General features: G+C 47.9%; 1 protein-coding gene across 3 annotated transcripts in view; it reads right to left on the bottom strand.

The window, feature by feature from the left end:
- The window catches only part of YLPM1 (YLP motif containing 1), an 83,534-nt gene extending 70,835 nt beyond the window's left edge, over positions 1–12,699 (bottom strand). The window contains exon 1 of one of the 3 annotated variants that reach the window (XR_011384926.1): positions 11,652–12,699. Coding sequence is in view for 2 of the 3 variants with exons in the window: in XM_051826234.2 (XP_051682194.2) it covers positions 11,652–12,521 (870 nt within the window). In the remaining variant the exon portion in view is untranslated. The remainder of the gene's footprint in view (positions 1–11,651) is intronic. The other 2 variants (XM_051826234.2, XM_070065276.1) reach the window with 2 other exon arrangements.
- Between the last annotated feature and the right edge of the window lie 2,871 nt (positions 12,700–15,570).

Here is a 15,570-nt window from a genome sequence, read left to right as displayed (position 1 = left end):
TGCTGTAGTAATCAACGCACAGGAATGGAACCAAAATTTCATGAGTCCCCACCAGTAATCAGCCAATCCCTGTGTAAAGGTGGTAACTGCCAGGATAGAAACACAGGTGGCATTAAGTTTTGGGTTAAATTGAAGAGTGTCTGAGAAAACTCCCCATCCCAAGGACCGTTGATATAGGCTGACAAGTTATGATATCAAGATAGGCACATTGGTGACACAAATATCCATGAAGCAAACATCACACTAGAGGCACATGGTTTGACAAGGGTAACTGTGGTGATGGCCACACAAGCTACCATAGTGACAATGGATATAATAGCAGCGATGTTCAGTCCAAGGGCCCTCTTAGTCTAGTCTACCAGCTGCCTGCCAGCATCCTTGAAGGGCTGGTCTCAGGGTCCAGTTCAGTTACTGTGTATTTGGACAGGAAGCCAAATCACTGGAGCCATCCTGGGACCCAGCCTCGTCATGGGCAGCCTGAGAGTTTGACGTCAGCTGCATAGATCAGCACCACCAGTAGCGAACCCGTTGGATTGGGGTTGGGGGACAGGCATTGGGCTTGGTCCATCAGACCCTTGAGGTCCCCCCATGTCACCCCATGTTGGGAGGGAACAAGCTTCCTCCTCTTTCAGTGTTTCTTCATCAGTGGCCGAGGTTGGCTTGTCAGAGGGTCGGCCTTCAGACACTTGGGTCCAGGGTTTGATATTTCAGGCTGGTATCCACAAAGGCTGTGGAATGATCTCTGGAAAGTCACAAGCAAAACCTTTTCTCATTGTTATAACAGGATCATTATATAACAGGACCTGCCAACGGTCAGGTCCTGTGTGGGTCTCAGTGTGCTGAGTAGTTGGGTGGTCAGGTTCCTCCATCAAACCAGAGGCAACTGGGTTGGGCCCATGAAGAGTCTTCAGTGTCATTGCTAGCAGCTCTCCAGAGGGTGAGACTTGGCCCTGGAGAGTTTTCCACCCGGAGGAAATTCCTCCTCTCTCAATATGGTGACATCTGTCCCTGAATCAGCTATGCCCTTGAAGACCTTACCATTTATGGAAAGTTTGATCTGTGACTCCAGAGGAATGGTCCAGTAAGCCCCAGGGGCACCTATTCCCATTTGATTGGATTGTCCAGTTTCGGACAGCAAGACGGTCCCCCTTGGGGTGACGGGGCCGGGGGATGCCCTGATGCCTGTTTAAAGGTTTGCCCTTTGTCATACTGGGACCTACAATCCTTTGCCCAGTGATTGCCCTTCCTACAGTGAAGGCACACCGAACAAGGAGTGGAAGAGGAAGGAGGAACAGTCTGAGGAACAGGCTGTGGGGTGCGACCCAGAGAAACTGGGGCAGGGCAATTACATCGCATATGGCCCTGTGCCCCACAGCCCCAGCATATAGGGGGTCCACCTGCTCCCACGGGGTCCTGAACCCACACCACAGCAGTCAGAGCTTGGGAAAGCATCTCTATCTGGGCATTTAAGTGCCTGGGTGAGCTTCTCGGTTTGTGAAGAGTGCACCCCAATATCCTGACATGCTAGAATCCACTCATCTAATGACTTCAAACACACTGGGGCAATCACACACCATGGTGCTCTTTGTTTAAGCCTTCCCACATAGGTCACAGATCAGGGCCCTCTTGGCCTCTTCATGAGTGACCTTGCCCTGTACAGCCTGTTCCACTCTGGTAAATAAGTCAGTAAGATCCTCAGAGGCCTCCTGACGTAGCCCTTGGAGATTGACCGGAGCCCCTCCTACCGGCAGTTTACATCAAGCTCAGAGGGCACAAAGCTTTACCTGTTCAAAGAATCGCGGGGGCTTCAGCCTGGATGATGGGGTCTAACCCCAGGGGCCCTCCCCCTTAAGACTCTGAGCAACCTGGCAGGGGCCCCCAGCTCACAAATTGTGGACTGACTGCTGTTCGCATTCACCATAATAAAAGACCCTCCATTTTAGAAAGTTCGCGGGCTCCAGAGTGGCCTGTGCAAGATCCTTCCAGTCCTGGGGGCAGTTAAGACCAACGGCTATGGGCTAGTAGCTGCTCAGTGTAGGGGCACAAGGGCCATTTTTACGTACTTCCTTGCACAGATCCTTAAGAGTGGAAATATCACAGGGATACCACTCACGGGGCTTTGAGGGGTTGGCAGAGTATTGATGGGGAAGGCCTCGGGTGAACTGACCTGAGGGGGAAGTTCAGATCCTCAGGGCAGGGTGGTGGGGGGCAGTGGGCCGAAAAGCAGTGGAGAGTCAGAGCCCCACAGCGGGACACAGCGCAAGTGGTCCCAGGTGGAAAGCAGCCCCAAGGAACCTGAGCAGCAGGGGGCAAGGGCATAGTAGGTATGCAGCAAGGAAGAGGAAGCAGTAATGCTGGCCGGGGCAAGACTTGTGGTATGGACTGGCCCAGTGGGACCTGAATGGAGCCTCGGGGGGAACTGGAGATAACAAGGGAGGGGTCCAGACACCAAAAGGAGGCCGCTCTCCCTGTCCCCCAGAAGGAGGAACTGATGGCCAAGTTAACAGGGGCCAAGGATGGGGGGAAGGGGAGGCTCAGGCAAGACGGGGTGGGGGGCGGAGCGGAAGCCAAGGTCACCCTTCCTGTTCGGTCCGCCATCAGGCCCACGGTCTCTGAGTTTTTATCATTGGTCCAGTGGAGAGGCTCCAAGTCAGAATCACTGTCTAAGTCAGGGGAGGGGGAACCGGCTGATGAAACTCAGTAGATGTTTGTAGCATCTGAGATGAAAACAGAGGTCTGGCTGGTGGCATGGATGTCAGGAAAATGGCAGTAGGGGGCAAGATGGTAGTAACGGTAGGGTAAAACTGGAGGGGGACAGGTATGTTGGCATCCACCTCTTACCACTGGGCGGTTTGTAAAACCTTCTCCCAGATGAGGAGATCATAAATGTCTACTGCCTCAAGCCACAGACTCATGCCTGCAGAGGTTTCCCAAAACTTTTCAGCTTCCTTCTGTTTTAGTTTAAGGCCATGAATTTCCAACAAAGCCTCTAAGAGCGTAGGCCTGGGGTTCTTACTCAGGGTCTGGCCCATAGGTAGGGGCAAAAGTAAGCAACCAACTAGGAAGTGAAAGAGCGAGCTAGGAGGATAGGATCACAGACAGAACAATTCCATGGGGCAATCTCAGGGGAGCAAAAGAAAATCCACATAAGGAGCCGACAAAAGTGGTGGGGGCCTCCAGGATGGGACAGATATCCTCTCACCTAGCAGAGAGGGGCCCACCCATGCCTAGGCATCCAGGTCCCTGCGAGGCCCTGTGAGGCCCACACTGTCAGGATGGTGGGGCAATGGTGTTCTTCAACAAGAAGCACCGAAGACAGTTTTGGTGAACATGTCCATTTATTAACAATCAGGCACAAGTTTTTATAGGGCAAGCAAAGGGGAGTAGCTAGTTCAGGGTAGTAACACTAATTCTACAGAATAAAGCCGATACTGGCACCTCTATGCTTCTCCAATCAGCTTGAAGGTCATGTAGCCTACGTAGCCTTCCAGGTGGTCTTATGGGTCTAGGCCACACACACACACACACACACACACACACAAGTGCAAGGCCCCTCAAAAGGAAGTAGGGGTGGGGGAAATGTACCTGGGGTCCTTGCCACTTGCCAGTAGTCAGGTCATGTGTGGGTCTCAACGTGCTGAGTCCTCAACTAGGGTCTTTCCTGGGAGGCACAGTGTGCCATGCCTTCTTTTTTTTTTTTTTTTTTTTTTTTTTTTTTTTTTTTTTTTTTTTTTTGACAGGCAGAGTGGACAGCGAGAGAGAGAAACAGAGAGAAAGATCTTCCTTTTGCCATTGGTTCACCCTTCAATGGCTGCCGCGGCCGGTGCGCTGCGGCCAGCAAACCATGCTGATCTGAAGGCAGGAGCCAGGTGCTTATCCTGGTCTCCCACAGGGTGCAGGGCCCAAGTACTTGGGCCATCCTCCACAGCACTCCCTGGCCACAGCAGAGAGCTGGCCTGGAAGAGGGGCAACCAGGAAAGAATCCGGCCCCTGACCAGGACTAGAACCTGGTGTGCCGGCGCTGCAAGGTGGAGGGTGGAGGATTAGTCTATTGAGCCGTGGTGCCAGCCTGTGTCATGCCTCCTTAACCTCCTGCGAGGGCTAGGCAGGCAGTCTCCCAGCCAGGCACAGGATCACCCACAAAAATGATACCTCTAAAATTCTAAGCAAAGTCAACAGCTTCACCAAAATAAGTTATCCTGAGAATAAAAGAATAAAATCACAATTCATGAAAAATTGCTGCTATCTACTTTACCCAGTCAGTCTTTTAAATACACAGAAGTTATTTTAAAAAGACACATTCATGGGGCCGGCACTATGGCATAGTGGGTAAAGCCACTGCCTGCAGTGCTGGCATCCCATATGGGTGCCAGTTGAAGTCCTGGCTGTTCTACTTCTAATCCAGCTATCTGCTAATGTGTCTGAGAGTGCAGCAGAGGATAGCCCAAGTGTTTGAGAACCTGCACTCACATGGGGGACCAGGAGGAAGCTCCTGGCTCCTGGCTTCGGATTGCCTCAGCTACAGCCACTGCAGCCATCTGGGGAGTAAAACAGAGGATGAAGACCTCTCTCTCTCTCTTTCTCTGCACTGTCTCTCTGTAACTCTGCTATTCAAAAAATAAATAAATCTTAAAAAAAAAAAAAAGACATGTTCCAGGACCAGTGTCTGGTGGTACAGTGAATTAAGTCACCACCTGTAGCACCAGCATCCCATAGAGGCGCAAGTTCAAGTCCTGGCTGTTCCACTTCTGATCCAGCTCCCTGCTAAGGTGCCTGGGAATGCGTCAGAGGATGGCCCAAGGGCTTGGGCCCCTACACCCACCTGGGAGATCTGGAAGAAGCTCAAGGCTCCTGGCTTCCTATTGGCCAAGCTCCAGCCACTATGTCCATTTAGGTTGTGAACCAGCAGATCTAAGACCTCTCTGGTTCTCATTCTAACTCCTACCTTTCAAACAGATAAAACAGATTTTTTTTTAAGTCATATTCCATTAAGTCATTAACAGTTTACTTAGAAAACTGGAAAACAAATGGAAAAATATCAAGTATTTATCTTGTCCTTCCTATACTAACTATATGTCTACCAAATAGCTCTAGTTTATGAGTGAACGTTTTTCTTGGGGCCGGCGCTGTGGCGCAGATCCATCTCTCTCCTATGGCCTGGGAAAGCAGTAGAAGATGGCCCAAGTCCTTGGGCCCCTGCACCCACATGGGAGACCTGGAGAAGCTCCTGACTCCTGGCTTCAGATCGGCTCAGCTCTGGCTGCTGTGGCCAACTGGGGAGTGAACCAGAGGATGCAAGACCTCTCTCTCTGTATCACTCTCTCTCTCTCTGCTTCTCCTCTCTCTGTGTAACTCTGACTTTCAAATAAATCAATAAATCTTAAAAAAAAAAAAAAAAGACTGATGAGAAGCTTCACAGTAGAGGGACCAGACTGCCACCTCCTGAACCCAATCTTGCCACTTGAACACTGAGACAATCAGACATTGTGTGCCACATGATGGGATGTAATGAAGTACACAGCATCATTTATGAACTACACTTGCTAAAACAGAGCTGAACTTTAATAAGGCTTCAGAATTAAATTCTAATACACACACACACACACACACACACAAAACCAGAAGAGAGATACAAGTCAAATGACACCAGGAGAAAGCAGAAAAATCCAGAATGTGGGACATCCTACAGGACAGCTGACAGACTTTATATCAAGTTCAATGAGGTGGAAAAAGAGAATAAGACCGGGGGGCCAGCTCTGCTCTCTGCCTGTGGTGCCAGCATCCCATATGGGCACTGGTTCGTGTCCCAGCTGCTCCTCTTCTGATCCAGCTCTCTGCTATGGCCTGAGAAAGCAGCAGAAGATGGCCCAAGTGCTTTGGCCCCTGCACCTGCGTGGGAGACCCGAAAGAAGCTCCTGGCTCTTGGCTTCGGATCCTTCCAGCTCTGGCAGTTGTGGCCATTTGGGTGATGACCCAGCAGACAGAAGACCCTTCTGTGTGTATCTCCCTCTCTCTCTCTTTAACTCTACCTCTCAAATTAATTTAAAAAGAGAGAGAGAGAAAAAAAAAGAATGATCCAGGTGGTTGGGTGTTTTTTTTTTTTAAGATATATTTATTTATTTAAAAGGCAGAGATACAGAAGAGGGACAGAAAGAGAGATCTTCCTTCTGTTGGTTCACTCACCAAATGGCTGCAACGGCCAGAGCTAGGCCAGACCAGAGCCAGGAGACAGGAGCTTCTTCCAGATCTCCCACGTGGGTGCAGGGGTCCAAGTACTTGAGCCATCTTCTGCTGATTTCCCAGGTGCATTAGAAGAAAGCTGGATTGGAAGTGGAACAGCTGGGACTTGAACTCGTGCCCACATAGGATACCAGTACTGCAGGTGGAGGCTTAAACTTTACACCACAGCACCAGTCCTATAAATAGTTTCTTAATCAAGGGTGACTTTGCCCCCAGGGGGTTTCCAGTTGTCAGACTGGAGGCCTGTTACTAATATCTGGTGAGTAGAGGTTAGGGATGCTCCTAACAACCTATAATGCATAGGACAAGCCCGCCCCCCACCCCATATTATTCAGTCCAAAATACCTATGGTGCTGAGTTGAAATCATCTACATAAAGTCTTCCTTTTAAGATTTATTTTAATTAATTATTCATTTTAAAGATTTATTTATTTATTTGAAAGTCAGAGTTGCATAGAGAGGGAGAGACAGAAAGCAAGATCTTCACCCACTGCTAGACTCCTCAGATGGCTGCAATGGGCAAAGCTGAAGTCAGGACCAGGAGCTTCATCTAGGTCTCCCACATTGATGGCAAGGACCCAAGTACTTGAGCCATCTTATGCTGCTTTCCCCAGGCCATTAGCAGAGAGCTGTATTAGAAGTGGAGCAGCAGGGACACAAACCGGCCGGAATACCCATATTGCAGGTGGCGGCTTTACCTGCTATGCCACAACACCAGGCCCCTATTTATTTATTTATTTGAAAGGGAGAGACATAGAGAAATTTTCCATCTGCTGGCTCATTTTCTAGATGGCTGCAACAGTCAGGGCTGGACCAGGCCAAAGCCAGGAGCCAGAAACTCCATATTGGTCTCCCATGTGGGTGGCAGGGACCCAAGTACTTGGGCCACCTTCTGTTGCCTTCCCAGACACATTAGCAGGAAGCTGGATGGGAACTAGATCAGCCACCAGTATTGCACTCCAATATGGGATGTCAATGTCACAAGCAGCAGCTTAACCTACTGCACCACAATGCCAGTCCTCAAAGGGCCTTTTTTTATACCCTGTATGTATCCTGATTTGAACAAACCAAGAAAACATTACTGAGTTAATTTGGAAAATTTTAACATGGATGATACCAAGGAATTATTTTTTAATTCCAATAGTATAAGACAATAGGGGAAATCTGAATGAATCTGGTGTTAGAGGATACCAATAAACTGTTAACTTTGTTAGGTGCTACATGTTAATCTAAGAAAAGGAGGAATGAAATGACACAAAATCTAAGATTTGCTTTAAAATATTTCAGAAGCAACAATTAAAGCTAGTAAACATGACCAATTAAAACTAGTAAATGTGACAAAATTTTGATAGTTGGGATATATATGGCAGATCATGATACTTTCTCTATTTTGTGTATTTTTAAACTTTTACCACAAAGAAATTGTAATGACATATTCCAAACATAAAATATGAATAAAATAGGTATGCAGAAGGGTTAGTTGTCAGAGATTAGTACTGGCATGAAGAAATGTTTATCGTCTGGGGCTGGCATTGTGGTGAAACGGGTTAAGCTGTTGCCTATATTGCCTGTATCACATATGGGAGCCCTAGTTTGAGTCCCAGCTGCTCCACTTCCAATCCAGCTCCTTGCCCATCTGCTTGGGAAGGCAGTGGAAGACGCCCCGAGTACTCACGCCCCTGCCACCCATGAGGGAGACCCACAGAGTGTCAGGATCCTTGCTTCGGAACAGCCCAGTCTCCGTGGAAACTGGATCTCCACATGCACAGGTATGAATCTAGCAACTACCGCACCCAAAAATCCACTCAAAACGGATCAAAGAACTAAATCTACCACCCGGTACCATCAAGTCATTAGAGAACACTGCAGAAATGGCAAGAAACTGACATAGGCAAAGACTTCTTGGAAAAGATACCAGAAGCACAGGCAATCAAAGCCAAAACTGACAAATGAGATTACATCAAGCTGAGAAGCTTCTGTACTGCAAAAAACAACAACAAAGTGAAGGGGCAACCAACAGAATGGGAGAAAATATTTGCAAACTTTGCAACTGATATAGGGTTACTATCCAGAATCTATAAAGAGCTCAAAAAGTTCAACAACAAAACAATCCAGGTAAGAAATGGGCAAAGAACTTGAGCATTTTTCAAGAGAGGAAATCCAAATGGCCAACAGACACTTGAGAAAATGCTCAGGATCACTAGCCACCAGAGAAATGCAAATCAAAACCACAATGAGGTTTCATCTCACTGTAGTTGGAATGGTTCTCATACAGAAATGAACAAACAACAAATGCTGGCAAGGATGTGGAGAAAAAGGTACCCTAATCCACTGTTGGTGGGAATGTAAGCCAGTGCAACCACTGTGGAAGACAGTATGGAGACCTCAGAAATCTGAACATAGACCTACGATATGATCCAGCCATCCCACTCTTGGGAATTTACTCAAAGCAAAAGAAATCATTATGAAAGAATTACCTGTATTGCCATATTCATTGCAGCACAATTCACAATAGTTAAGATATGGAATCAACCCAGATGTCCATCAACTATTTACTGGATAAAGAAATTATGGTATATGGATATATAGTACTATGGAGTACTACTATGGAGTACTACTCAGCTGTAAAAAAAAAAAAAAAAAAATTCTGTTTTTTGCAACAAAATAGATGCGACTGGAAACCATTACACTTAGTGAAACAAGCCAGTCCCCAAAAGACATATATCATGTTTTCCTGATCCAAGGTAACTCAGAGTACCTAAAGTGTAATGTTTTGGAGTGAAATAGACATTTAGAGATTCAATGATGTTCATAGCCCTTGTCTCTCTTGTTGAGGGACAGTGTTCTTTTTTTCCTCTTCATACTATTTGTTGAACTCTTAAGAGTAGGGTTAACTATACAATCATTAAGTAAACTGAAAATAAATCTTTGTAAAAATTCAGAGAGGGAATGAGAGGGGGAGGGAAGAAGGATTGGAATGTGGGTGGGAGAGAGGGTATCAGGGAAGTGCCACTATGTTCCTAAATCTGTATATATGAAATATATGAAACTTGTATAACTTAAAATACATTAAAAAAAAAAAAAAAAGAGTGGGACAGCCCCAGCTGTTGTGGCCATTTGGGTATTGAACCAGTGGATGGAAGAACTCTGCGTCTGTCTCTTCCTCTGTCACTCTGCCTTTCAAATAAACAAATAAAACTTATAAAAAAAAAGATTTTCATATAATAAACCAAAGTATTTTAAGCTTAGAGCATGACAAATTCTGTGTCTCCAACAAATCTTGTGCAGAGTCTACAATTTGCAAAGCACTATCCTAGGTGCTAAAGGAAATTAATAAAATAAGCAAAACAGTCCCTGTCTGCAAGGGACTTCCAATCTGAAGAGAAGAACCAAACCAGATGGGTAAGGTCAGGTAAGGCTTCATGGAGACCTTGCTACTGGAGATGGCCTTGAAACAGATCCAACTCTACTGTCAAAGAGTTGGGACGAATTCTACACAAAGCTAAAAGAGCCACAAGTTTACAAGGTCTTTCTTGACCTGGTCCATATACACTCACCCTTAATCCTCATCTTCTACCACTTTCATTCTGCCTTTCAGAATGGAGGTACGGGGGTCAGTGTTGTGACACAGCAAGTTAAGACATTGCCTGAGACGCTAGCATCCCATATGAGCTTTGGTTCCAGTCCCGGCAGCTACACTTCCAATCCAGCTCCCAGTGAAAGTGCCTGGGAAAGCTGCAGAGGATGCCCCAAGTGCTTGGGCCCCTGCCACCCCCGTGGGAGACCTGCATGGAGTTCAGGTTCCTGGTTTTGGCCTGGCCCAGCCCCAGCCGTTGAGGCCATTTGGGGAGTGAATCAGTGGAAGCAAGATCTCCCTCTCTGTAACTCTGCCTTTCAAATAAGTAAGTCTTTAAAACCAGAATGAAGGCATAGAATATGCATATTTAAGGCACTTAATAAAGATCATCACACACAAGGGTACAAGGGCAGAAAACCAAAAGCAGTGTTTATGGTGGGTGTTTATATCGGGACCCAGTTTGACACATACTCTCCTCTCCAAAAACTGTCAGAAACACTCCTAGCTTTGGCTGTTGTAGGCATTTGGGGAGTGAACTAGCGGATGTGCAATTCTTATATTCTCTCTTCTTTTCAAACGGAGTTTTTAAAACTCCCAAAATATAATTCATGTGTTTCTCTATAAGGCCAGAAAAGCAGTCTAGGAGTAGAGACAAGGCTATAAATGTCACATTTTGGCTTGAACGAACTCTGACAGTTTGACAACAAAGGCACTGGATAACAGAGCAACCTGGGGGAACCAACCCAGTGGGATGGTAGAGATTTGGTGTGGGCCGACAGAACCACTTACTCTACTGTTCGTAGAACAGAATCGCAAGCGTCTTCTCCTGATGCTGTGCCAAGCATCATTCACAAAGCCACTGCTCCTGTCCTCGTTTTCTAATGCCAAACACGTGAAATTCAAACCCTGCATCCCCATCTTGTGGAAAGCTTTCCTACGCAAAGCTGAGCTTGTATTTCTAAGATTTTCTTTTTTGCCTTAGCAATTGTAACATAGGTAACAGCTAGAAGCGTTATGTTAAGAAATCATAATAAATGAGTTATTCCACTTTAGCCCTACCTTCCTTTACAGAGAAATTTACTTATTTCCATGACCCTGTCAGCCGCTGCTCTGCGGGCAGAAGTTCGCAGGAAGGGCTCTCTCACTAAACTTTCCTCTACCTTGGCCAAATTCCACAGCTATTACTTTGAAGTGAGTGGCAGCAACAATTAAATGAAATAAACTGGTCAGGTCATAAAACTATCTCGCAAGTAATGGGAGAAAAGGATGTACAGGTGAATTCCCACAATGGACCAACACAGCCCTGGCAGACAGCCTCACCTATGTACTGCACGTGTAGCTCTAAGCCTATCAGGATGCTCCTGACAAGATCTCCAGCCTTGGCTTGCTGAGACCTCTTGATTCAGGAAGCTGACAGCTATCCTGGGCCCCTAAAGAATGCCGTCGTTGCTGTTTTAAAAGCAGACTGGCCATGGATTTCCATGCATTTAAGGGTCAGCCCTGTGAGGAGCTTCCTTGTGATGCTTCCTCGAAAATGGAAAGTGTAGTGAAAGCCCAACTCCAAAGCAAGGCCCTCTGCAGCGGCAACAGGACGTGTAGTTGGCTGGGCAAAGAAAATCAAGCAATAAACCTGAAAAGCAACTCTGGAGCCAGCCCACTACTCTGCGGTGTGCAGACACATCTTCCAACACTGTTCCTTTAGTAACACACCGTCCAGTCAGGCCACTCTTGGAGTGCAAATTAGCTGGTCGTTGTGTGCTGGAATCAGGCTAAGCACCGGTTAAAGCCCCCCGGGCCTGTTCGCCTAGAGCCTTGTAGGGACCAAGCCCTCTTACCTGTGGAGTCATCGTGGAGGGATCTGGCTCAGGGGCGGCTTGCTGCTGCTCAGCACTCTTGTTCTTGGCCCCGCTGTCCAGAGGCTCTTGCCGGACAGTTGTCTTAGGGCCAGCAGGGGTGGCCGGTGGCGGCGGGGGGAGCAGGCCTTTAGAATGGCCCTGGGAGGGGCGGGAGGGAGACGCCTGAGAAGAGGGCAAGTAGGACTGGGAATGGCTCAAATAGGATTGCGAGGAAGAGGAGGAGGAGGAGTAAGAAGGGGTGGGCGCCAGGTAGGGCTGGGAAGGTGGGGACTGCGACGGGGACGGCTGAGCGGGAGGCAGGTAGGGCTGAGACGAGGACGGGGGATAGTACGAGGGTGGCGGCTGAGGCGGGGGCATGTAGGATTGAGAGGGGGGCATATAGGACCCGGGCGGTACAGGGGGAGACTCAGGGGGAGAGTCCAGCTCCATCGGAACCAAACCAGGAGGCCCGTCTCGTTGGTGGTGGAGCATCTGGTGTTTGTACTGCTGCTGCTTCTGATAGCTGAGGGCCGGCCCGGGTGGCGGGGGCATCGGTGGCGGCGGCGGCTGCCAGTCTCCGTAGCCGCCCCCGGGCATCACCGGCGGGGGCGGCAGCGGGGGCGGAGGAAGGTGGTGGGGCTGGAGCACGCACTGCATTTGCTTCTGGTGCATCTGCTGCAGCTGCTGGAGCTGCGCCAGGTGCTGCTCGCGGAAGCTCATGAAGCCCGAAGAGGAAGGGGCCGCGGGAGTCGTCGAGCTCGAGTACCCGGGCCCCGGCGAGGCCTCAGGAAGCGCCACCGGAGGCGGCGGCGGGACCGGCGGCGGCAGATAGTGGCTGCTACCGCCATACCGGCCCCAATTCGGGTACATATCAAAAAAAGAGGCGCAAGGCCCGTCCTGACGCCGTTACTCGTCGCAACCGACCTCCAGGAGCCGCGGCGGCGACGGCGACAGCCGGAACTCGCGGCGCCTACAGGCCCCGGAGCGTGTAAACGGAGCGCGCCAGTGCGCCGGCGCTACCGAACTGGGCCTGCGACCGGGAAGGCGGGGACGGGACTGGACCGACTACGCCTGCGCAGGAGCAGCGAGAGGAGAACAAAGGCGAGATAGAGCGGCCCATTACTTGCTGACTCGCGATTGCCATCTTCCGTCAGGGTCCGATAATGCAGGCGCGCGTCGAATGTTCTCATAGAACCGAGGAACCATAGAGTCTCTCAGCTGAAAGGGGGACAGAGATCCTACCGCTCCACGGGTTCATTTTTGAATGAAAAAAAAAAAAAAAAAGAGGTTCCATTCACAATAGCAACAATCGCAACAACAACATAAAACACAAAACAACGAGAAACAACTCCAGTAAATATGTAGCGCTTATATGAAGAAATCTGCAGAATCTCAGACTTGAAATGATGGGTAGGTTTCCCATGGTCCTGAGTGAAAAGATGCCAGTTCTCCCCACATTAAATGGATAGACTTAGCTCAGTTCTATCCAAAAATCCAACTGGGGACAAAGTTGTGAAGAATGGAACCTATTTCGAAGGCGGAATGTAAGACTGCACCAATTCCTGCGGGCATACAATAGGAAGCATCTGCAGGTGGTGTTAAAGAGGAGAAAGAATTCTTTAGAATCCACCCACCCACCCACACACACACACACACAAATCCACGTCGGAGACCCTCAGAGCTAAAGCAAAGATAGCAGAAACCAGCCACAGCGATTGTCTAGAAAAGATTACCAGGAGATAATCTTTCAAAAATGTCCAGCATAACACTAAACAGCTCCTTCTTTGGCTTGAATGAATTATTGAGAAGCAAAGCTGATAAAATGAATTCTGGGGGACAAAAACTACAAAACAGATTTTTTAAAAAATATATTTGTTTATTTATTCGAAAGGCAGAGCAACAGAGAGAGGGCAAGACAGAGTCTTCTGTTTACTGGTTCACACCCCAAATGGCTCCAACAGCCAGGTCTGAGCCAGGCTGAAGCCAGGAGCTAGGAACTCCACCCAGGTCTCCCACAAGGGTTACAGGGGACCAACTAGTTGGTCCATCCTGCTGCCTTCCTAGTTACATTAGCAGGAAGCAGTACACGGATCAGGAAATAGAACATTACCCAACCCAGAAATCCCAGAGTTGTATTTTTAACTTTTGGATTGAAATTCTCTTCTGAAATATAAATGAATAAGTAAATGTAATTCACATAGTAATAGACTAAAGAAGAAAACCACAGTCATCTTATTAGATGTGGAAAAAGAATTTTTTTAAAGATTTATTTTATTTTACTTGAAAGTCAGAGTTACACAGAGAGAGGAGAACCAGAGAGAGAGAGAGAGAAAGAGGTCTTCCATCCGATGGTTCACTCCCCAATTGGCTGCACCGATCTGAAGCCAAGAGCCAGGAGCTTCTTCCAGGTCTCCCACGCGGGTGCAGGGGCCCAAGGACTTGGGCCATCCCCCACTGCTTTCCCAGGCCACAGCAGAGAGCTGGACAGAAAGTAGAGCAGCCAGGTCTTGAACCGGCACCCATATGGGATGTCAGCACTTCAAGTCAAGGCATTAACCTGCTGTACCACAGTGCCAGCCCCGTGGAAAAAGAATTTTATAAATTTCAAATTAGGGGCCAATACAGTGGCATAGCAGGTAAAGCCGCTGCCTGCAATGCCAGCATCCCCTGTGTGCAACAGTTTGTATTCAGGTTGCTCCACTTTAAATACAGCTCTCTGCTAATGGTCTGGAAAAAACTGGGAGATGGCCTGAGACCCTGGGCCCCTACACCCACATGGGATACGTGGATGAAGTTCCTGGCTGTTGGCTTCAGCCTGGCCCAGTCCCGGCCTTTGTGGCCGTCTTGGGAGTGAACCACTGATGGAAGATCTCTCTGTCTCTCTCCCTCACTCTCTGTAACTCTGACTTCCAAATAATCTCTTAATCTAATCAAATAATTGTATTAGCTTGAACTGACTAATCAGATAATAGTTTAAACATTTTATAAATTATAAATTTATAAATAAATTATAAATACAAATATTTAAACATTTTTCAAATTAAAACTTAATTTGAAACTTAATTTAAACGTTAGCAAGCCAGAAATACAGGGAACCTGCTTAATCTGATAAAGAATATCTACTAAAAAACTATGGCAAAGGTCATGCTTATGGGTGAAAAGTTGAATATTTTCCCATGAAGATCAAGAACAAGCATCCACTACTATCACCTCTGTTAAGAGTTGAATTTTGTCTCTCCAGAAAGATATGTTGATTATTCTAACGCTCAGTACCTCAGAATGTGGCGTTATTTGCAAATAGGATAGGTACAGAAGTAATTAGTCAAAATAAGGTCATACTTGAAAAGTATGGGCCCCAATCCAATATAACTCATGTTCTTATCATAGAGTAGCCATGTGAAGACACAGAGACACACAGGGAGAACACCATGGGATGATGAGGGCGGAGACCGGAGCTGACCACTGCACAATAAAGCCGGAGATTGCCAGAACGCAACCAACAGGTCAGAGAAACCGGGGAGGAGTCCCCTCCAGGTCTCAGAGGGACCGCGGTCCCGTCAGCACCGCAGCTTGGTGTTTATTGTACAGTGATTTTACATACAGTTCAAATAGTGGCAAAACAAAATTATTGTTTTTTAGAGACTTTATTTTTTAGAAGGCGTGGGGGGGGGGGGGGAGATGCACTGCTTCACTCCCTAAATGGCTGCAATGGCTGGGGCTCAGTTAGGCTGAGGCCAGGAGCCAGGAGCTTATTCCTGGCCTCCAACATGGGTTCAGGGGCCCAGTCACTTGGGCTATCCTCTGCTGCTCTCCCAGGCACACTGAACATGGAGCTGGATGGGAAGTGGAACAGCCAGGACTTGAACCAGCACCCTCATGGATGCCGGCAGTGCAGGCAAAGGCTTAACCTTCTATGCCA

This window comes from Oryctolagus cuniculus, chromosome 20, assembly GCF_964237555.1.
Source record: "Oryctolagus cuniculus chromosome 20, mOryCun1.1, whole genome shotgun sequence".
Lineage (NCBI taxonomy): Eukaryota > Metazoa > Chordata > Mammalia > Lagomorpha > Leporidae > Oryctolagus > Oryctolagus cuniculus.
This window is presented reverse-complemented; position numbering and strand designations above follow the sequence as displayed.